Source organism: Coloeus monedula, assembly GCF_965178545.1.
Source record: "Coloeus monedula genome assembly, chromosome: 2".
NCBI lineage: Eukaryota > Metazoa > Chordata > Aves > Passeriformes > Corvidae > Coloeus > Coloeus monedula.
Window position 1 is genome coordinate 760,122 of NC_138782.1, and position 23,001 is coordinate 783,122.

The window sequence follows — 23,001 nt, forward strand, 5'->3', positions numbered from 1 at the left end:
TCCTCTGATTGATATTTTCACAGTAGCTTGCTAGGCCTCATTTGAGGATAATTCCAAGAATTTGGAAGTCGTTGGAAAAGAATGAGGAAAAAAGGTGAACCTGATCCATTTCTAGTAATTCTGAACTTCTCTTGCAGCACCGTTCCAGGGGAAAGCTGGTGAAAGGATAAAGATGCAGAGGAACAAGTGTTGTAAACCCCCCAGCCTCCCTGACAAAGCAAACCTTTCTGCAATCCCAGTAAATCTCTTGGAGAAACTGTGGGATCATAAGGTTTCCTAGGAAAGGAAAACTAAGGACAGAGATGAGGAAATAGGCTTCCAATTAACAATGATTTGATGGAGGTAGGAATGATTCTTGTATGTTTGATGCACCCCTTTTTATTCCTGGGATAATTTTAAATGATTTCTTTAAAAAATCATTTCGATTTGGGAATTCAGATTAGAGAGGAAACGATGCAAAATAAATGCAGGGAGAGATCACAGAATCATCCTGGAATGGCGGAATAATTTGGGTGGGAAGGGACCTTAAGGATCACCTCATTCCATCCCCAGGGTGCTCCAAGCTGCGGCCAGCCTGGCCTTGAACACTTCCAGGGATGGGGCAGCCACGATTTCCCTGGGTTTACGGGCACAAGAGGAAATTTCCAGCAGGAACTGAGGGGTTTCCCTTGCTCTGCCTGGCCCTAGCAGGGCTTTGGGAGGCAGAGGCTGTGGGAACAGGAGCTTTGTCCACTGCCTTGGAGGAGTCTCTGATGTCCCAAAACCCAGCAGAGCAAGTGGTTGTGGTTTAACATCCCGTTCAAAGGAGATGCCAGGCCAGGAACGGGAATGGACTGCAGAGCAGGGATGGTGGCCAGCAGAGGGGTGAGTGTCCAGGGGGTCCCAGCAGTCCATCCCTGCTGCCCAGGTTTGGGATGAGCAGGCTGGTGAGTGTCCCTGTGCTTGCTCTGCAGGATGAGGAAGCCAGGCCTGCTGAGGAGGAAGATGAGGAGGTGTGGGAGGATGGAGACAACGGCCACCAAAGGCTGGGGAAGGCACAGATCCAGGTAGGAGACGTTGCCTTGCGAGGAGAGGGACTTGTCTGTCCCGTTGGAATTTGGGGCGTGAGGCCAGTGGAACAAAGGCTTTGATTCCATTTTCTTGCTCGGGTTTTCACGTGCCTTAAGAGAGCTTTGTGAAAATGTCATTATCCCTGATTGAGTCTCTGAAAAACAGGGATTGAAGCTTTCAGAAGGGGCCCAACCCTGCCTGCATGTATCCAAGTGCAGCCCCCACTCCCTGTTTTTGTGTACAGCTGGGATGAGACCTCAGCTGCTGTTACTTGCCAGCTCACAAGTTGTGTAGCTCAGAGCCTCAGCCATGAAGGGCCAGGCTGTGTTTAAAACAGCCCAAGGTGCCCGAGAGCTGGAGTAATTTCCTAGCAGGTAACTTGACTTGGAAGCTGCATTCTAAAATTTGTCCACATTTAATTGATGTCCCACATGGAGACACCTAAAGAAGCAGAGGTGGGGTGTTCCTAAGAAAAGAGCATCTAAATTCTTTGGTGGTAGAGGGCTTAAAGTCTGAGTGAGGTGCCTTTAGGACACTTCCATTCCAGTATCTGAATAGAATTTAAATGAAGTAGCCAAATCCTGACAAGCTTGTATGAACTCCAAAGCCTCTGCAAGTGGTTTACAGCCAGGGAAGGAGATAAGAGTCTGGAGTCTCTTCCCCAAAACCTGGCTCCTGGTTTCTTTGGCCAGGCATAGGAAGAATTGTGTATTCCCTGGGGCTCTCCTTATGGGGAGAGGTTTACTTATGTGCCCTGGGTTTATTCAGTGCATCTTCAAAGTGATGGAAACTGATTGCATTGAAATGCCAGGGGTGCCAAATGTTTTCCCCAGGCAGAGCTCGGAGCCAGCCCAGTGGGAAGGGGTTTAGTGGCCATTTTCCCGCTCCCTCGGGGCAGCAGCACTGGAGCACTCGCAGCCACCCGTGCCCGAGGTGCCGAGTACTGGCAGGAGGCAAAGCCAGGGACTGGGCAGGAGGAGCTTGCAGTGCTCCTGGAATCGCAGAGCTGGAGCTGTGGGTTAGAACTGCCAGGAGCTGCTGCCTCACTCAAACCTTGTTTAAAGCTCAGCATCCCTCCTGCTCCCTTGGAATGATTGTTGCTTCTGTTGTTGCTCTTTCCCGCTCCATTATGATTATTATTGTAAATTCCCACTCCATTTCTTCCATAGCCCTTTGCTTCCCAGAGGTGGTGCTTTAGGCAAGCCCCTCCAGCCTGGGAAGGGGCTTTTGGCTCCAGACTCAGTCCCAGTCCCCATGAGCAGCTGGAGCTGTGCTGTCCCCAGCAGGTGCCTTTCCTTCCTTCCCTGCTGCACTTTGGCTTTTTGAGGGCTCTCTAGGGGGCTGAGGGAGAAGTTCTTTGTCATTCCAGGGCAGCATAAGCCCTGATCCCACTCAAAGCAGGAGGAATCATTCCATCCTTGGTTTTGGATACACCTTTGGTGTTCTCTCTCTTTTGCTGACACTGTGTGGTGAAGCAGCAGCTCCCTGGAATAACTTTTATTTGTAAAACAATGAATTCCCTGCTGGAATCCCAGTCCCAGCCCCCCAGATCAAGGTGCAGTTTAAGGCCTTACACCCTGACCAGGACAAGTTCCTGTCCTTAGACATGGAAAACAGGGGAAAACTCAGACTGGATTGGAGCCAGCATCCAGAATGGGGAGAGTGAGGCAGCGTGCTTGGCCCAGGCTGGGGCTGGTACAGGGGGTGTTCCCCATAGGATGACACCCGTTTGGAGCAGATGCTTCTCTTCCTTTGTCCAAAGTCCAATGGCAAAGGAGTGAAGAACCCACAAGTGGGGCCTGGAAGGAAAACAGTTCTGTTAAAATTAGGCAAAGAATGCACTAAGAAAAAATGGACATCCTTTTTAGGTATGAAAGTAAGTAGGGGAAAAATGTTGAAAAAGAGCTCTTTTATTTGGTGCCACCTCTCATTGTTTTATGGATAAAACCCTCTAGTGAGCAATGAGAACAGGAGTGGGAAAGCCAGGAGCCTTTGACTTCCACAGTGGACTTAATTGCCATGCTTAATTTCAACAATTTCTTCTTTCTCTCAGGCCAGGAAAACCCACTTAACTTGTCCCATCTTTGCCAAAAGCTTTGGTGTTTGAGCAGCCAAACCCAAGGGGCTCTGGCCCCACCAGCCTGTACTGGAGGGCCCCTGGTCCTGCCCATGGTGTGGGATGAATCCCCAATTGTCCCCAGAGGGGGCTGCCCTGGTCCCTGCAGTGCCCAGCACCTGAGACACAGAGAGAGCCCTGTCCAAAGGGGCTCCTTGTCAGGAATGTGGCAGCAGCCCCAGGAGCAGGCTGGAGGTGAGAACTGGGGCTGTGTTTGAGACTGACCAGGTCAGCTCAGTGTTTACCTGTGGGGGGAGTTTGGCCCCCCATGCTGAGTTGAAGCTGGATCAGGGTGACAGATGCTGCATTTTGGGCACCCTGAGAGTTTCTCTCCCCCTTGGAGATTTCCTGCAGGGATGGGGCAGGGCAGGGAGCAGAATTAACCCTGCACCTCCCGTGGGCACTGCTGGCCTTTGTCTCTCTGCTGTGCCATCAGCCTGTGGGAATTTGCTGCTGCCGCTGCCACCCCACCTGGGGGCTGCGTGCTCCTGGCAGCCCTTCCCAGCCCCACACCCGAGCTCCAGCGCTGCCTCCAGGCTGTGTTGGGAGAGTTTGCTGGGAATGTGCCTCATCCCTGGGAGTATCCTTTCCTTCCAGAGTGGCTGGATGGAGCTTCTGGGCTTGTCAGCTTCAGAGTTTGCTTGCAAAAGTCACTGCAGGGAAGAATGACAAGGAGGTTTGTCAGAGTGCTGCTGTCAGACCCCACCTGCCAGTCTGTGCTTTGGCTTGGAGGTTGTTGTGTATTGGCCCTGCAGGGAATGAATGTCCCCTTCCCACCTCAGCCCAGCAGATCCCAAGGGCTCTTCCTGGAGTACTTATTCTTTGCTTCCCTTTGGGATAACTTAATCTGCACCCTTCCAGGAGCAATTCCTTGGCTTCTCCTGGAGAAAACCCCATGGCAGAGGCAGTGTGCAAAGGAGCCCAGAGCTGTGCTTGGAGCAGAGAGTGCTGAGAGCTGCGTGTGCCTCTGCTGCCCCAGGCTGGCAATATCCCCATGGAACAGACTGGGCAAATGGCATTAGAGGGAGCACAATCCCTTCCTGGAAGAGGTTTTCTCCTGTGCAGATCAGGCATGGGGCAGGAAGGGAACTTTGGAGATCAGCTGCTTTCCCCCAGAAAGCATCACTCACACCAGCATGGATGACATGACCTGTGCCCACTGCTCACCATGCACCTGGCCAGAATCAAGAGCAAAGGTTGGTTTGGGTGTGAGCACTTGAAATAACTTTGAAAGAGAAGCAATCACCTTTTGCTGCTTCTTTCTTTCTTGCAGATGCTGGGATTGCCTCTGGGCACATGGGCTGAGCTCTCCCTGCAGGGAACTGTCAGGCCTTAACAGCTGTGAGGTTGTGTTCTTCTCAGTGGGGAACTGGAAATAATTATTAATTAATTGCAGAAATGTTTTCTGAACCTTTCCCCTTTCCTGGTAGATCTTCTCTCTCTGCCTCTGAATTTACAGCTGTTCCCTGGTGTCATTGGCCCTGCCTGAATTCCTTGCAGCTCCTCACTGGGAAAACCTGGGATGACTTTGAGGGGACAGAGGAGACATTTTCAGCTGAAAACCTGGGGTGACTGAGAGGGGACACAAGAATTGTTTGTGTAGGAAAATGGGAGGTGATGTCAAGCAGAGCAAGGTGGCATTTTTGAGGGAAAAGCTGAGGTGATGTTTAGGGGAAAGAATGCACATTTTTGGGGCAGAAAAGAGTTAATATTATACAGGAAGGAAAAACTGGGGGGTAAAACTTGATGTAATCTGTAGGGGACAGAATGAATATTTTGGAGCAAAAATGAGGTACTCAGTAATAGACAAAGAAGGAAAATTTTGGAGGCCAAACTTGACAAAGTCTCAAGAGCAGAGAATGAACACTTGGAGGGAAAAAGGAGGTGATGAATACTGAGCATGTGGGGAAAATTTGGGGGCTAAATCTGAGCTAATCTCTAGGGGAGAGCATGAACACACTGAGGTAACATGAGGGAATCAGTTGTGGGCAGATAGGGAAACTTGTGTAAAAATAATATTAAATAAGCTGTAGAAAGAACATTTTGAGGTAAAAATGAGGTAAGCAGTAGTAGACAGATGGAAAACTTTGGGGGTAAATCTTGATAGAAGCTACATGGTAGAAAGGAAATAAATATTGAAGGAAGAATGAGGGAATCAGTAGTGGACAGGTAGGGGAATTTTGGGGGGTCAAACTTGAAATGATCTAAAGGTTGAGAATGAATCTTTTTTGGTAAAAATGAGGTAATAAGTTGTGGACAGTTCAGGAAAATTTTGGGGGTTAAACTTGAGGTAATCTCTAGGGAGAGTGTGACCACTGACATGAACTGAGGCAATCACTGGGGCTAGGCAAGGAAATTTGGGGTGTAAAACTTGGGAAGATCTGTAGGGCAAAGAATGAACATATTGAGGAAGCAATGAGGTGATCAGTAGTCGAGGTAGAATGTGGGGGGCAAACCCTGAGGTAATTATGTAGGAACCATAAGTGGTTTTGAGAAAAAAATCTGACCTAATTTGTAGGGGACAGAATGAACATTTTGGGGGTAAGACAGACATAACCTGCGTGGTTTGGGTTTTAAAATCTAGTCAGTGCACAGGGGACAAAATAGACATTTTGGTGATAAAATCCGAGTTCATCAGTAGAAGAAAGAACTCATGTTTTGAGGTAAAAAGGAGGTGATCAGAACTGGGCAGGTAGGGAAAACTGAGGGGGTAAAATGTGAGGTCATCTCTAGGAGAGAGCAGGAGCATCCTGAGGTAAACTGAGGGAATTGCTGTGGACAGGTGGGTAAATCTGGCAGGTAAAACTTGAGGGAATCTCCATGGTAGAAGATGAGTATTTGGAGGTAAAAATAAAGTACTCAATGGTGGAGATGTACAGAAAATCTTGGGGGTAAAATCTGAGGTGATCTGTAGCAGAGAGCATGCACTTGATGGGGTAAACTGAGGTAATCACTTATGGACAGGTAGGGAAGTTCAGAGGGGTAAAAATTGAAAGCATCTGTAGGGCAAAGAATGAAAAGATTGAGGTGGGAATGAGGAAAGAGGTAGTGGACAGGTGGGGAAAGTTTTGGGGGCAAATCTTGTGGTAATCTCCAGAGCAGAGAAAGAATGCTTCCTTGTAAAAAATGAGGAACTCAGAAGGAGGCAGAAGGGGACATTTTGGGGGTAAAATCTCAGGTCATCTCAAGGTGAGGGAAGGACTATTTGGAGGTCAACTCAGCACTCACTGTGTCTTCCTTCCTTGGCATCAGCTGGCAGGGAAGGGAGAAGAGGCCTCAGGCTGGAGAGGGGCAGGAGAAAGGCACTGTGGGCAAAGGCACCTCCCTGGCATCCCCAGGGTACCTGTGGGGAACACAGCGGACACTTGGGGAGCAAAGGGAGGTGATGGCATTGTCCCTTTGGGGGATGCTGGCATTTAGATCATTCCATCCATTTGCCTGCTGACATTTCCCAGCCCAGGGCCTTTGGCTGCCAGGGCAGCACAAAGATTGTTCCCTGGGTGGTGGGCAGATTTGGGGGTTGGCTTTGCTAGTTCAGATGAATTCTACCCAAAGCCCTGAATTCCCTGCTGAATTGCCACTGGAACAGCCTCCCAGTGCCTCCTGGAGCATGGATATTCCCATGCAGAGCTGCCTATTTAACACCAGCTGTGGCAGGAACCAGCAGAGCTTCCAGGGAAGCTCAGCAGGGTCAGGGCAAGGACAGCTTCATGTTCCATAGAATTTGCTGTTTGTAACCCTCATCCCCCAGCCCCCCCCCAATGTCCCTGGGGGCACCTGACAGAGTTCCCTGGAATTCAGCTGCCTGCACCCCCCGAGCTGGGGCTCCAGGTGATATTTGAAAGCAGGAACAGGCGCTGGCTGGACACGCTCCCAGCCCCTGCTGAGGCAGCCCCTGTGCCCACGGGAGGACTTCTCTCCCTGCAGGAGCTGATTTCATTCCAGAGCCTCAGGAGTGGCCTCTGCAAGTTCTTTTCCCTCAGGAAAGGGATGCACATCCCTGCCTTCAGGGCACCTGCAGTGGGAGCCACCTGGGAAAGCTTTCCATCAGTTGTGCAGTTCCAGCTGGCTCCCCAAAAACTCCCAACTCAATCCAAAGAGATTTCTCTGACTCTGACCTTTCATTTGAAGGCATCTCTGAGGGCATTGCTTGGCATTTCATTGCTGTGGGCGAAGCTTGCCTTGGCCTTAACACTGCTGAGGGATGATGGCCTCAGGCTGGAAGGGAAGGCATTTTGGGTGGCTGGGACATAGCTGGCAGGTGTGTGGGAGGTCAGCACTGGGAATTGCTGTCTGAGCCCCTCTGCAAACAGCCCATTCTGACATTGCCCAGTGCCAGCTGTTCTTTGGGGCATTTTTGGGGTGTCAGTGGGGTCTGTCAGGACTGAAGCATCTCTGGGTGCCTGTTCAGAGCAGCCCCTGGCCGAGGGGCCGCGGGCAGCCCTTTATCCATGTCCATCCCAGCGCTGCCCGGGCAGCCCAGTGCCCGTTCCGGGGATGTGTGTTTGGCACACTGCGTGCCACGGGCAGGACACTGCAGGCACAGCTCCTCTCTGCAAATCCAAAGCACAAGAGCTGCTGCTTCCCTTCCTGGGCCTCCTGGCCTTCTCCTTCCCCCCATTCCCTGCCAGCTGGGACACACAGAAGGAGCACCAAGGAACACTCCTGGCAGTGAGCAGGAGTTGCTGAGAGCTCTGTGCAGCTCTGGGCCACAAAAAGCTGGCCCGGCCTCAGCAGCCCCTGGGATTTTGGGCTGTGAACACTCACCTGTGGGAAAGGCCCCTCTGCAGGCAGGAGCAGCCCTGACCCTCTCCAGAAGAGCTTTGGCTGTGGAGCAAGCGAACCCTCAGGACTTGCCTTGCTCATTTCTCCCTGGAAAGGGCCATGGAACAAGCACCTTTACAGCTGTTGGGTAAATCCTGGAAAGGGCAGGAAATCAGGGTTATGGGAAGAGTTCAGTGCTGTCACACAACTGCTCACCTGTGTTGTTGCATGATGAGGTGCTGGCCATGGAGCTCTGCCCTATGGCAATTACAGGGGCTGGTGTGGCAAGCAGCATTAGCATAAAAGAAGGAGTTGTATTTGCATAGGAATGATCTTGCTGGCACTTGGCATTCCTATCCCAGGCAGGACATTGCCAGGAGCTGAGATTGGCTTGGCTGGAGCAGGGTGCTGAGAGTGCCCAGGTGTGGGTTCAGTGGCCAGAGGAGCCATTCACATAAGGGTTCGACTTGGTGGTCCTTGTGTAGCCATTGCCACTCAGGATCTCCTGTGCTCTGGAAATAAAGAAGAAACATTTTTCCCTGGCCTTTTAAAGCCAGAGGTTTTTGCAGTGGAGCGTGCAAGCCGCAGAGAAAGCGGGGGGGAGGAAGGAGAGCATCAGGTCTCAAGCGGCAGTTGTGGGATGAGCGGCTCAAGCAGCAGCGAGCCCCGGCGAGGCCCCGGTCCCGCAGCGGGCGCAGTCAGAGCAGGAGCGGCAGCAGCGGCCTCGGCGCCAGCGGCCGGGCCGGGGGAGGGGCTCGTCCCGCTGCAGGCGCGCTGGTTGGGCGGGGGCGCGGCGGGCGGGAGGCCCCCGGGGGAGCGGCCCGGGGCAGGGGGAGCGGCGGCCTCGGCAGTGCCGGGGCTGGGGGAGCTCCGCGTCCCCGCGGGGGCTGCGGGCGGGGCCGGGCCGGGAGCGCCGGCGCTCCGGTTGCGCCAGGGGGCGCCCCACAGGGCGGGCGGCGCTGAGGGAGCGGCGGCCTCGGGGGGTGCCGGGGCGGGCACGGGCGGTCCCCGCGGCCCGGCCGCTTCCAGGCGCGATCCAGCGCCTGCTGCGGGGAAGCGCCGCCCTCCCGGCGGGCCCGGCACCGGCACGGCCCCGGCTCCCCACGGCCGCAGCGGGAGCGTAGCCGGAGCTCCGGCGGGAGCCCAGCCCCGCGCTGGCCGCAGCCGGAGCGGCAGCGCCGGGCTCGGCGCCAGCGCCAATCCCGGAGCGGCACTTGCCAGCCGCGGCGATCCCGATGCCTAATGCCATCCCCCATCCCACCTCAGTTCTCCGAGCCCGGCAGCCGCACCCCGCCCGCCGAGAGACAAGCGGCTCGGCCCGGGACCCCCAGCAGACACCGACAGGACCCAGCCCCGAATCCCAGGGCCCGGGTCCCGTTCCCACCTCAGCGCCTCGGGCTCGGCGCAGCGCCGGGAGCAGCCCCCGGTGCCGGGCTCCGCACAGCGCTCCGAACGACGGTCCCGCCACAGCCCGGGAGGAGCAGGATGAGCATCCACCGCACAAAGCGGAGCGGGCGCGGATCCGCCGGCATTTACGGGCGCGGGCGGGGCGGGGCGGGCCCGGCACAGGTGTGAAGGGCGGGGTCCGCACAGGATGCGCGGGGCCCCAGAGCGGCTGCGCGGGGCGGGGCCGAGGGGATTTAAGCCTCGGGAATCGGCGGCGCCGCCATTTGCTCCCTCGGCGCTCGGTGGGAACGGTTGTGGCCGGACCGGGCTCTAGATCTCTGTATTTCCATATTTCTATGTCTCTGTAGTTCTTTTCCTTTATATTTGTGTTAGTTTGTCTTCTTCTAACCCTTCTCCGTTCTTCCCCCTCTGCCTCCCCTCCCCAACCCCCTACACCCCCCCCCCCCTACCCCCCCCCCCTCTCCCCCCTAGCCCTCCCCTCCCTCCCCCCCCGGCCCGGTCCCCCCCATCCCCCCTCCCTGTCCCCCTACACACCCCAACCCTGCCCTACCCCTCCACCCTCTCTCCCCTTCTCCACCGTTCCTTCGCCCCCATCCCGGGTCCTCCCTGCCCCCTCACCCTGCTCCCCTTCCCCTCCCAGTTCCCCCCACCTGCCCTCAATCCTCCCCCTCCGTCTCCCACCTTTCCTTCCCCCTCCACCTCCCCCTGTTCCTCTTCCCTCGTCTCCCCTCTGCACCTTGACCCCCCACTTGTGCTCCGTCCTCGTCCTCCCCCGCCTCCTTTCCTGTCCCCCCATCCCACCTCTCCCTGCACACCCCGAACCCCCCACCTGCGCTCCTTCTTTGACCCCCTCTGCTCCCTTATTCCCATCCTCTGTCCCGTCTTTCCCCCGCAGCCGCGGGGCACGGGGCGCCGGAGAATAAAGCCCAGAGGGCCGGAGCCCGGCGCCCCTGCCCTCGCTGGAGCCCCACACGGGCCGGGCCCGCTCGGCGGGTCCCCCGTGCAGTACAAAAACAGCGCCGGGGCTCCGGCTTTCCACACATCACACTGGGGATCCCCTCCTCAGGAGGGGTTCCCGGGGGGGGTGGTGGGTTTTGGGGAGGGTGGTGGGTTGGGGTGGGCCCCCTCCTCAGGAGGGGTTCCCGGGGGGGTGGGTGGGTTTCAGGGAGGGTGGTGGGTTGGGGTGGGCCCCCTCCGGAGGAGGGGGTCCTGGGAGGGGGTCAGGGTGGGCCCCCTCCGGGGGAGGGGGTCGGGGGGAGGGGGGTGGGGCGGAGGGGGGACTTTCCCCCCCTCCAGTCCCCGCCCCCTCTCCCGGACCCCCTCCTCCGGACGGGGCTCACCCCAGCCCCCTCCCCGGGACCCCCTCCTCCGGACCGGGGCCTCGGGGAGGGGGGGTGGGGGGGGAAGCAGAAGGGGTCACGTCACTCTGTGGCATGAACAGACATAGAGACCACAGGCCAAACCAACAGCCCCTCCCGCCCGGACCCCCCCCACCCGCCCCCCCCCCCTCCCTCCCCCCGGGGCCCCGGTCCGGAGGAGGGGGTCCCGGGAGGGGGCCGGGGTGAGCCCCGTCCGGAGGAGGGGGTCCGGGAGAGGGGGCGGGGACTGGAGGGGGGGGGAAAGTCCCCCCTCCGCCCCACCCCCCTCCCCCGGACCCCCTCCTCCGGAGGGGGCCCACCCTGACCCCCTCCCGGGACCCCCTCCTCCGGAGGGGGCCCACCCCAACCCCAACCCACCCCCCTCCCCGAAACCCACCACCCCCCCGGGAACCCCTCCTGAGGAGGGGGCCCACCCCAACCCACCACCCTCCCCAAAACCCACCACCCCCCCCGGGAACCGCTCCTGAGGAGGGGATCCCCAGTGTGATGTGTGGAAAGCCGGAGCCCCGGCGCTGTTTTTGTACTGCACGGGGGACCCGCCGAGCGGGTCCCCCGTGCGAGGCTCCAGCGAGGGCAGGGGCGCCGGGCTCCGGCCCTCTGGGCTTTATTCTCCGGCGCCCCGAGCCCCGCGGCTGCGGGGGAAAGAGGGAAAGGGGAGGGATGAGATGGGGTAGGGAGAGGAGTCGGGGTGGGTTGGGGAGAACGAGGGGGGAAGGGAAAGGTCGGGTGAGGGGGAGGGATGATGGTCAGAGGAGGGGGAAGAGAGGGGAGTCGGGTTGGGGAACGGGGTACGGAGAGGGGAGAAAGGAGGGGTGGGGGAGAGAGGAGGCGGGGGGGGTCGGGGATGCACAGGGGAGCAGGGAGAGAGGGTGGGGGGGCGCTGGGGAGAGGGCAGGCAGGGGGCTGGGAGAGACAGGGAGGGTGTGGGGGAGAGAGAAAGAAACTGGGGGGGGGTAGGAAAGAGGTGATAAGCGGGGGAAGAAGGAGGAGGATAAGGGCAGGAGAAACAGGGGGAAGAAAGAGGGGGAGCGGGGGCCTCTCCCGGGCCACGCCGGGGGAGCCCGGCCCGGCCGCAGCCTCCCCGAGCTCTGAGGGAGCAAATGGCGGCGGGGGCGATTTCGGGGGCTTAAATCACCTCGGCCCCGCCCTGCGCAGCCGCCCTGGGACCCCGCGCACCTGTGCGGACCCCGCCCCGCGCACCTGAGCCGGGCCCGGTCCCGCTCGGCCCCGCTCGGCCCCGCCCCAGAGCCCCGGCCCCGCCCGGCCCCGGGGCCCGCCCTGCCCGGCACGGGGGCGGCTCCATCGCTCGGGGCCCCGCCCCTCTCTCCCGGGCCGGGCCCGCCCCGCGCACCGGGGCCGCACCGGGGCCGCTCCCGGGACCGGGGCTCCGGGTCGTGCCGGCGGCCGCTGCGGGTCCCGGGCGGTGCCGCCTCTCCCCCGGCGGGATCGGGGCTGGGATCGGCACCGGCAGGAGCCGCTCCGGGACGGGCGCTGGGGCCGAGCCCGGCGCTGCCGCTCCTGCTCCGGCCGGCTCTCCGCGGGGAGCCGGGGCTGTGCCGGCGCCCGGGCAGCCCCGGGATCCCGAGCCGGGCCCGACGCGCCGGGCCGGGCTCCGCTCTCAGCCCTGAGCCCCTCCCGGAGCCCGCCTTGGGCCCCACGACGCGGCCCCGGGCTCTGCCGCCAGCCCCGGACGCGGCGCTGAGTCGCTGCTCCCGAGCTCTGCGTGGGGCCGGCGAGCCCGGCTTCGGGCTGTGCCTGAGGCAGGACTCGGAGCTCAGAGACACACACTCGCCCTGGCCCGAAGAGCCCGCTTTGAGCATCAAAACACGGCACTTGGCCTTTAATTCAGGTCCAGCAAAACGCAGCACTTCCGTTTCTCTTTGTGAGCCCAAACACACAGGACTCGCTCTCTTCCTCAAGCCCTGAGAACAGGATTTAGTCACTGTTTCTGAGTCCCAACTCTGGCCATACCAGCCTGCTCTCAGGACTCTGTAGATCGAGAAATGCTGCTAGCAAGGATTTTCTTGCTATTTTCTGTGAGAGACTTTTCTCTCTCACAGAAGAGGTAGCAGAATTATGTAAACAACCAAGCCACCTGCAACCTTGAAAAGTCTTCTTTATGGTACAGTAGAAAAATATTTTGACAATGGATGTTTTAGGATTTTAGCCAATCACCCCCAAGGGGAGGCTGATCCTTTGTCCAATTAGACTATGAAGAAAGAAGTCTATAAAAGAGTTTGTAAAATAATTAATCAATCTTGCTGCACAATTCCTGCCTGCCGGATCTTCTCTCCTCCTCCTCCTCCCTACGGCTGTGGGACAGTGATATACCCTAGGGCCTCGGCCTGCGCTAATAGGACTCCACAATGCAGGATTTAGTCTCTGCTTTTGAGCTCTGCGCCTGCTTCTGAGCCCCAGAAACGCAGCACTGGGTCTCTTTTTGTGAGCCCAAAACCGCTCCTGTCCCTCGGGTTCGGAGCCCCCAGAAGTGCCCGGGGCCATGGCTGGACCCCAGCTGGGCACCAGCAGCCGCTCCCTCACCCCCCCGTGGGATGGGGAAGAGACCAGAGACAAAATTCCAGCTCAGAACAGTTTAAGAATGGAAACCAAGACAAATACAATCATTTGAGATTAATGACAACACATAGTAACAGTGAGAGCAACAAGAGCAGTGGTAACACTAATGAACAGGAGAGGGAGAAAAACCCCTCCACACCTGCCCTGTTATGATCCGGTTTAAACGCAGAAAAGCAAAGCAAGCTCAGTCTCTGTGCCTAAACCAGAAAGAACTTAGAAGGTTCAAAATATCCCCAGAAACGAGATTAAAACCAAACGAGGCTAGATGTTGTTGCCAAAAAAATGGATGTATTTTATTTAATAGTAGAGAGGCAAAGAGAAGGGAAGAGAGAGAAATAGAAAACAGAAGGGTGCGTGGGGAACAGGGAGAGGGGTTGGATGGAAGCCCATCCCCCATCTGAGGGTGCCAACGACGTCTCGTTGCTCCCCTCCATCCGCCCTGCCGGTGGGGAGGGTCCCCCGTGGGCGCCGTGGCCACGCCGCCACACGCTGCCCCAGCCGAAGGGTGCAGAATTCCGTGGGTTAATGCACACTTTGGGCCAGCTGGGAACGCCCACGTGCCTCTCTTGCAGGGGCCGGCTTGACGCTGTCCCTTGCAACACTGAGGGTCTGCTGCATCATCTCTGGTGCTCTGGTGCAGGCTCTGGGGGCCCCTGTGCTGGGCCATGTCACCCCTTCTGCTGTGGATGAGCTTCCTCCCCCCGGTGAGGACCCCGCAGCCGGGCTCTGCACAGTGCAGGATGGGCAGTCACTGCGGCTGTGACCACCGGCTTTTCCAAGGTACCCAAAGCCTCTCCTCCCTCCACCCCTTGGTGCCAGCCCGGGCAGCTGATAGCCCTGGGGCTGTGCTCCTCATCTTGGAGGTGTTAAGCCTGAGCTCCGTGAATATCCCCAGCCCTGAGCTGTTACTTTATCTTACCTTCATCAGCGAGCAGTGTCAGGCCTCGGGGCCCCATTCAGGGTGTGGGAGTCTTCTGCAGCTTTTGTAATACAGTTTTAAAAGTCTTTTAAGAAAATGTTTGAGTCATAAAACATAATATTTCAGTCTTTGAAACCCCTCCCTTTAACGTTATAAATCCAAAATCTAATCCAGAGCACCAGAATCTCCCACTGTGGGGGATTTCCATATTCCTGTTGCTTTCTCTGTGTTCTGTCCTGGGGATTTGTGGACTGAGGGAGGCACTGGCCGCTCCTCTGGCCAAGGGGAAGGCTCCTGTGCTATTCCCATGAAGAGAACACCTGGAATTACTGCCCTGGGAGCCCAGTCCGGTCTTTCCAGTGACTGGGGGGCACCCAGAGGGTCTTTACATGAAATGAAAATGAGACCCCGGCCCAGTGCATTGACAGCAGGATTGGACACTCCTGGCCAAGGTGACCAGTCCGTGGGAGTCGGACCGGTGACGATCCAGGGGGGATTTTAAGTTGGATACTTGCAGATTTCATCGTGCAGAAGCTCCAATTCTTTTTGGCACCTCTTGTTTAAATGTCTCCCCACTGGAAGAGGTCAATTAGTCTTTTTAATGACCTGACTGCCAGAGGCAGGGAAAACCAATCAGCGTTCCCTGAACACCTCCATCACTTCCATGTCCACCTGCAACGAGTGGCCGATGGGCAGGAGCCTGCCCAGAACAGGCTCAGAGATGGGGCTTTCAATGCAAACCATTCCATCATTCCATGATCTCTGCCTGTATTAATGTTGCACTGTTCCCTCTCAAATTTAAATTCCCAAATTTAGATGATTTATTCAAGGAATCATTTTTAAATTATTCAGGAATAAAAAGGGAAGCATCAAACATACAAGAATCATTCCTACACCCACCAAACCATTCTTAACTGGAAGCCTATTCCCTCATCTCCGCCCTTGTTTTGCTTTCCTGGAAAACCTTGCGATCCCAGAGTCTCTCGGAGCGATGTACTGGCATTACTGGAAGGTTTGCTCTGTCAGAGAGCCTGGGGGCTTTACAGCACTTGTTCCTCTGCATCTTTATCCTTTCATCAGCTTTCCCCTGGAACAGTGCTGTGAGAGAAGCTTGGAATTACTAGAAATGGATCAGGTTCACATCTTTTCCCCACCAGTTTTCAACTGTTTTGAAATTCCTGGAATTACCCTCAAATGTGCCCTAGAACACTGCTGTGAAAGGATCAATGAGAAGAACAGCCGGAAAGCAGAAAACCACCTCCAGCAGCAGCCACAATGATCCCATTTCTCTTCTTACCTGGTCCTGCCAGAGCTCCCAACAGCCATTCCTATTCCGAAACAAGAGCTATGGAAGACATTCCTGCTGTCCGTGAGGGTGAGGCGGCAGTTCTGGGTGTTCTTCGCTGTGGAATCAGACAACAAACAGAGTGTAAATGATCCTGGTGGTCCCTTCCAAGCCAAACCAGCCCGTGATTCCATGCGTGGATCAGCACCTGTCCCAGCTCCATTCCAGAAACCTCCTCCCACTAACCCAGAACTTTCCTTTTTCTGCTCAACATCAGGGGTTTGCTGCCGAGAGCCCCGGGCAGGGGACGCCTCAGCCTTCCCTGGGACCGCAGCATTCCCTGGGCTGCCTCAGCATCCCCTGCGCTGCTGTTCCACGCCCATCCCGTGGTCCAGCGCCTGCGCGGGCTGCAGTGCCGGGCTCTCCCCACGGGGCGGCAGCACCGGGAGCGAGCAGCCCCGGCCGGTCCCGCTGTCTCGGGGCAGCTGCGCCTTTAACCCGCCCTGAGCCGGCGGGGCCGTGAACACAGCGGGCACAGACCCCACCGCTCCCCTTTATTTCACCCTCAGAGGCACAGGATCGCAGCATTTCCTGGGCTGCAAGGGACCCACAGGGAGCATCGAGTCCAAATCCTGGCCCTGCACCCCAAGAATCCCACCCTGTGCCCGAGAGCCTTGTCCAGACCCAAACTCTTCCCCCAAGATCCTGAAAACACAGCGGGGCTGGGAGAAGGATGACCACGGAGGATTTTTTTATACAGATCTCCTTGCACGATCGTTAAATAATATTATTAGACAGTCCATGAACGCATCCCTGTGCCGGGACAGCCACCCCTGTGCCGGAACACTCATCCCTAGGCCGGAATACCGATCCCCCGCGGCCCCCACCGTCCGCTCGGGGCTGTCCCCGTTCCCCGCTCACCTCCGAGCCCGGAGCACCCGCCCCGGTGCCCCCGGCCCGGCAGCGCTGCTCCCCGGGCTCCCCGCCATTGCCGCTCCCGGCGAGGAAGGGCGGAAGTCACCGGTACCGCACCGATGTGGCTATTCGACCTTCTCAAGATGGCGGCCGGAAGGACCCCGCTCCGTCTATCCGGCTGCCTGAATGCTCCCGCCTGCCCCAGGCGCCGCTGACCCCACAGTCGGTGTCCGCGTAGCGGGAAACGCCTCAGAAAATTGCGTGCAAGCGCTGGGCTGGCGTCGGCGTCGGCGTCGCGTTCAGGCAGCCGAATAGACGCAGCTTGGGGGGCGGAAAGCCTTCCCTGCCGCCATATTGAGAAGGTCAGAAAACAGTGCACACGGCCGCCATCTTTAGTGTGGCAGTGACGACACTTCCGCCCTTCGCCGCCATCTTGGGTGCTGGCAGAAGCCACTTCCGGTCGAGCCGCCATCTTTAGTGTGGTACACTTAGGGCCCCCGCCGCCCCTCACAAGGGCTTCTGTCTAGTCGGCTGCCTGAATCCGGCCCGGACTCCGACGCCGGCCCCGCGCTTTCCGCGCGATTTTCCGCCGTGCTTCCCGGTGCGAGGACACGGCTGGCGGGGTCAGCCGCGCCGGAGGCGGGCGACGGCTCCGCGACCGGCGGCAGGCATCGGCAGGGACACCTCTCGCAGGGGCCTAGTGCGTCCGCCATCTTGAGTGTGGCGGAAGTGTAAACCACCCTCTGCAAGGTCCTGGCAGATAATAAAATAATAAAATAAAATAAATACTGTCATATTCTAATAAAAACGTCACTTAACGCCGTCCCGAGAGCGCGGAACTGCGCCTTCCTTTCCGAGCCGCCTCCTTGAGAGCGACACGCGGGCGGCTCGATTCCGACCGTGCCCGCCCGGTGCCTCCCGCCCGGGTCGCGCTGCGACCGCGCCTCTGCTGCCCGGCAAAACCGGCCCCGCCGGGCCGCCCCCCGCGCTGTCATTCCCCGCGGTCGCCGCCCCGCACGGCGCCCGTTCCTTTCCATAGCTGTGGCCCCGCTCATGCACGGCCGTGTCCCTCGGCTCCGAACCGCCCTTCGCCCCTCCCCTCCGCTGACAGACCCGGCCCCGCTCGCTCCCGCTCCTTGCCACGCTCGGCAGCCACCGAGGCCGCCGCCCTCTCGGCTCAGCCGGCACCGGGCGGCAGCAGCGCCGCCCAGCTCAGCCCGGGGGCAGGCACAGAGCACAGGGAAAAGCCGGCTCCGGGCGCTCTGCAGCTCCTGCAGCCCGAGCGTCTCGGCTCCTGCGGCCAGGCGCTTGCTGCTTTCCTTCCTACAGAAAAACGCCGGCTCCTTATTCTCAAAACTTGCTGATCCCTATTCCCAGCTTCTTATATTCCTGTATGTGACAGAGTAGAGAGAGGGCTGGCTTATTTCAAAATGAATTTACATGTAAATTAGCAGCATTTGTCTATAGCTGTAAAAATGAAGAACTTTTAGTATTTTACGCTGTCATACACACATCCCTCCCGGTGGATTTTCTGGCAGTTTTGGGCCCCTCTGCGGGAGGACACCCAGCACTGGCCCCCCCTCATTCCCCACTCACCTGCTCCTCCACTGCATCGTGGCTCTCCCTGCGACATTGGGGGGCCCCAAGTGACATTCAGAGCCCCCGAGTCTCCACCCCCTCCCCCAGCCTTTTTTCCTCACCCCCAAAGAATGCACAAAACGAGACAAACTGCCCTGGACGGCAGCACGGCACTTTCATAAAGCCATTTCCATGCAAACATCCCCCAGAAAGGGGCTCGGCAGGCACAGCCAAGGGGGGCAGCCCCCCGCAGGCTCGGAGCTCCTCCCCAGCTCCGGTGTCCCGGGCTGGCACGGGGGCAGCGGCCCCACGACGCTGCCGCGGCTCCCGCTCCGGCTCCGCTCCTGCGCTCGGGGCAGGGGCAGGAGCTGTCCCATCCCTTCCCTACCGCGCCGCTGCTGCCCCCGCCAGGCTGCGGCTCCGGGATCCCAACCTGCGCTCACGGACACATCGAGCGCTGCGGGGGGAGCACGGGGGAGAGACCAGGAGAGGCAGAAAGAGGGAGCGGGAGCAGAGGGGACACAGGAGGAAAAGGAAGAGCAGGCTGCAGGATGAAACTGAAAAAAACACCACCTGCGATGGGCAGCACGACAGAGAGGGATTAAAAAAGAACAGGGGCAGGGGACGGGACAGAAGGATCCCGTGAGAAACAACGGCACAGGGAGCACGACGGATCCCCCGAGAAGAAAAAGGAACAGCAGTGAGGCATGGAGAAGGACAGAGAGAAAGACGGAGCGGTAAACACACAGCAAAGACAGAGGGATAATACAGAGACAGAGAGGGAAACAAGGACGGAGGGAGGAAATGAGCGCGGCACGGGGGCGTGCGAGGAAGACGGGCAAGGCGCAGCAGAGGGATGGGGAAAGAGAGGGATGGGCAGCAGGACAGGGGCTCCCATGAGAAGGGCACCGTGAGGGAGAGGGACCGAGCAGCCGATGCAGACAGGGACAGGCAAAAGGACAGCGAGAGGGACAAAGAAATACAGTCAGACTGCAGCACAAAGGAAAAAGGAGAGCAAGAAAGAAGGAAAGAGAAAGATGCGGGCGGCAAGGGAGACAGAGAGAGACAGAACAGGGAGAGGGATTGAGCAGAATTTATTCAATAAAGGTCAGTATGGATTTCTTAAAAGAACACCAGGACATCCCTATCACGGAACTCTGCTGCCTGCTTCAACTTCACAGCTGTCGGGGAACATTTCTCCCCCCTCTCCTCTCTGCGGTGTTTATTAAATCAAGATTGAGTGTTTATTTCTTAAAAGAAAAACAAGAGAGAGTGAAGCAGTGAAAGGGAATGGCATGGGGAGCACACAGGACAGGAAAGCAACACAAAAGACACACTGGACAGAGAGAAGAAAAGAGGTGGAAAGTTGGATGGAAGGCTGAAAGAAAATCAGGAGCAAACGCCAGGACTTTAATTAGAGAGGGTGGCTGACGAAGCTGCCAGTAAAGCAGCGGCTCACACAGAAGCTGCTGCTGTCACGGCTCGGCCCGGCACTCACTAATTAACATCTGTCTCCGGGCAGGGCCATGAACCCCCTGCTGCAACAGGAGGGGAAAGCCGAGGGGATGATGAGCACCGGGTTCGGTGCCGCTCAGCCCCAATCCCAGCCCGTGGCGCCAGGGAACGCACCCCGATCTCCGAACCTTCTCCCAGGGAAATTCCACCTTCACCCCTTCTCTTCCCCTCCCGGTGTCTCCGTGGGCCCGAAACAAACACGATGAGAGGTTTCTCTGTTGCAGATTCTTTGGAAATCCTACACTGACTTTGAGCAAGAGGAGTAGAAGACAACCAGGAAACTTTACTGCCAACCAACATCAAAGCCCTCGCACCGGAGAAGAACGAACGGCTCGTTTATACGCGGCCAAATTCCTTCAATTTTCAGTATCGTCTGTTTCCCAGCACTGTGAGGACTGCTGGGCACAGCACCACGAGTGAAATGCTCTCGTGTTCAGAAGGCACAATTGCAGAGGACAGCAAAGCTGTCTCGAGGCAATTTGGGCACACAAAACCCCCCTTTTTGCACCCTGAGCTTTCTGTTGTCACACCTGAAATTCTGAGTTTCTCCATACTCTGCCCCAGTGCTTCCCTCTCCTGTCAGCTCCACTGTTGTATGAAAAGGGATGAATTTTCTTTAGCCCTGGATGTCAGCCTTAATGCCACAAGAAGTGGTTCAGCAGGCAAGAAGCCTGCCAGCTGCTTCCACGACTCCTCAGGCCAAGGATGCCAGCTCGGTGAGAGAGCTGCCACGACCCTCCTTTGCTCACAGCTTGTAGTGGGACAAGCAGCACAAAACCCAGCAGATCAGAGCCACCCATACATGCAACTTTCCTGTGGGAACCATTCAAAACCCACAGCACACAACATCCCAAATTAACACCCAGTTTCACAGCGTATGGTTCTGTGCAACACTCACCCTTTACAAAGTGAGACACAGACCCGTGCCAGGGGTCTCAGGTACACAGCAAACCGACACCATGGGCCCATCCCCGTGAGTACAACGCCCCTTTGCAGGCACCTGCCTCGTGTCACACTGCTCCCAGTGGGCTGGGGAGAACCCCTCCAGCCCTCTCAGCCCTGCCTGCCCTGGCTGGGGTGCAGAGGGTCCCCCACGCCCTCGTCTGCCTGGGACAAACCCACGGAACCCGTGCGTTCAACACCGTCCGGTCTCAGCACACGCAGGACTCGCTTTTCCCTCTCGCCACCGAGGGACGCAGTGCCATGAAATGCTGCAGCACCTTCTGCAGGCCAAGAAACACCTGGACACTGGATACAAACTGTACAGAACAGTGCTCTCCTTCACATTCCTGGCATCTTTAATCCTCTGCTGACACAAATAGTCCATGGGATAGGTGCTGCCAAACCCCTCTGCAAACCTGCACTGCTGCTTACATGGAACTTCCTTACCGACCTCCTTCACCACCTCCTGCCAGGAGCCTGAAGCAGCAGACTGATGGATTTCAATCCTAAATCAGGTTCTCTACATCCTTTCTCAGCCCCTTCTCTACAACTTTTTCCTTCAATTTGCTCTTCCAGCCCCCTGGTTCTGTCTAAAACAATGCACATAAGCAATAATACAGATAACGATACATCAAGTTCAGATAAAGGCACTGAAATCAGTAGTTCTGATGTTACAACCTTCTTACAGATAACAGAAGTTTCCTAAGAACTCTCCTGGAAGAGGGAAAGAAGAGAAACCACACAGACTTTTAAGGCAATACTCTAAAACCAGCAAGAGATTTATTCTTGTATATTAAATGTTAAAAATCACATGCATAATTATAGAATACTTTATAGTTAAAAAAATATTTCCAAAACCAACCCTGACAGTTTACCTGCAACTGCTATAAAATATCTATTTTATATATATATAAACATGATGATTTTCTGTAATCAAAAAAAATTAGAAAAGGATGCAATCATCCAGGTAATGCTGAGTGAACTGATGCCCTGCATCGGACAGCCTTGTCAAACTCCTGCTGGCAGAACTGAGCTCACCCCGGCCACTTCACAGAAACGCTTGTCTTGCACACAGATTCAAATGAGAGTGACGTCTGTGGAAACGCCGAGTGTAAGGAAATCGGTTTTGGCACACTACAGCAAAGACCTCTGAGGGGCCACATGCTGCAAAGGAGCCCGTGGTACAAGAAATGCAGCCTCGTGGGCTGTCTCCTCAGACATGCTGGTGGAATATTCTGCATAGCAGGTCACGTGCACAGTGTGCCTGAGCTTTGTAAGCATTGCCAGAAATGTCAGCGCGTGTTTTACCAGGCACTTATGGTTTAAGACATGTTTTAGCTCCTAAGGAAGGTAGCCAAGGAAGATGTTTGTAACGATTAACAAGGAACAGACATTAAAATGACAAGTTGCTGGTTTTAAGAAGCTGAGTCGTTGCTGTTCTGGAAGATGGCCCCGTATGGGTCACTGTTAATGCGCTTGTAGACAAAGTGAAAGACCTGGGGCTGCGGACGGCTGTGCAACTCCGCCTTGATCTTCTGAGGGTAGGTATCCTCTGTCAGTTGTTGCCAGGTGTCATCAACAAAAAGAAACAGGCTGTATTCTTCTGGATTTGCCACTTTAAACTTCTCAGCACAAAGCTGACATACGTCTTCGGTAGTGATATACGGCCTTACTAGCAAAGTCTTTCCCGTACAGCCACTGGTAACTTCCTGGAATGCAACACGAAGGTAGTTCTGTGGAGCAAGAAAGCAGACATCAGGAACTCGAAAAACCCTCATCCTCTGAAAAGTCAGCAACAAAAAGCAAGCCTCTCCCTGCTCCAGCTGTGAAGCACACCCTGGTGATTCCTGTACATTACAGCCAGCCCGTGAGCTGCAGCCTGGTGTCTAAGCCTGGCCTAACCCAGCTTCACAGGACAGCATTTCATTTTTTTTAGAGGGATGCAGAAAGAAAATTTACTCTGCACCATTTGAGTAAATTCGTGTGATCTTGAGGCAAAAGCTGGATCTTTTCTCCTGCAGAAACTGACACACACCCCCAACTCTGTTAACACGGATACATTCTAACTATGCCCCACAGGGAAATGCAGTTTCGCCTGCTTTCTGTTCGTTTGTTTGCTTGTTTTAAAAGAAAAATTAGCTGGAATTAAAATACTAAACTGCAGTAAGATTCAAGCAGGTGGAAAAAATTACAGTGAAAAAGAGCTGTTTATTGACTGAGCTGGTACCTACATACGGTTCATCTGCTGAATAAACTAAGCATGTTAAATCCCAATGGTAGAAGTTCACATTTCACAGAAACAAGCTGATAGAAGCTATGACTGAGAAGAACGTTCCTCTGACTGAAGTTCCAAAGAGTTCTCTTGTCTAATAAAGTATTTCTTGATACCAGGCAGACTGAAACACTGAAGCTCTGCAACAAGATTTTAAAAATCTGGACTGAACCCAACTGATTAGTACTAATCCATTTTTGTTACCTGGTTTGAAGAACTTGTAGGAAAAAAACATTCCTAGAAAAGGCAGAACACACTAGTTTTAATTTTTAAGACCTGTTT

General features: G+C 56.3%; 1 protein-coding gene and 1 long non-coding RNA gene across 8 annotated transcripts in view; both read right to left on the reverse strand.

The window, feature by feature from the left end:
• Positions 1–13,589: 13,589 nt before the first annotated feature.
• Positions 13,590–16,531, reverse strand: LOC309584754. Its single transcript, XR_014227266.1, has 4 exons — positions 16,419–16,531; positions 15,510–15,615; positions 14,213–15,310; positions 13,590–14,019 (listed from the first exon to the last, which is right to left on the reverse strand). It is a non-coding gene; the product is annotated as an uncharacterized lncRNA (long non-coding RNA).
• Positions 16,532–21,203: 4,672 nt separating this feature from the next.
• The window catches only part of RIN2 (Ras and Rab interactor 2), a 62,767-nt gene continuing 60,969 nt past the window's right edge, over positions 21,204–23,001 (reverse strand). For all 7 annotated transcript variants that reach the window (XM_082303183.1, XM_082303185.1, XM_082303189.1 and 4 more), the window contains one exon: positions 21,204–22,180. In XM_082303183.1, coding sequence (XP_082159309.1) covers positions 21,863–22,180 — 318 coding nt within the window. In that variant the 3' untranslated portion in view covers positions 21,204–21,862. The remainder of the gene's footprint in view (positions 22,181–23,001) is intronic.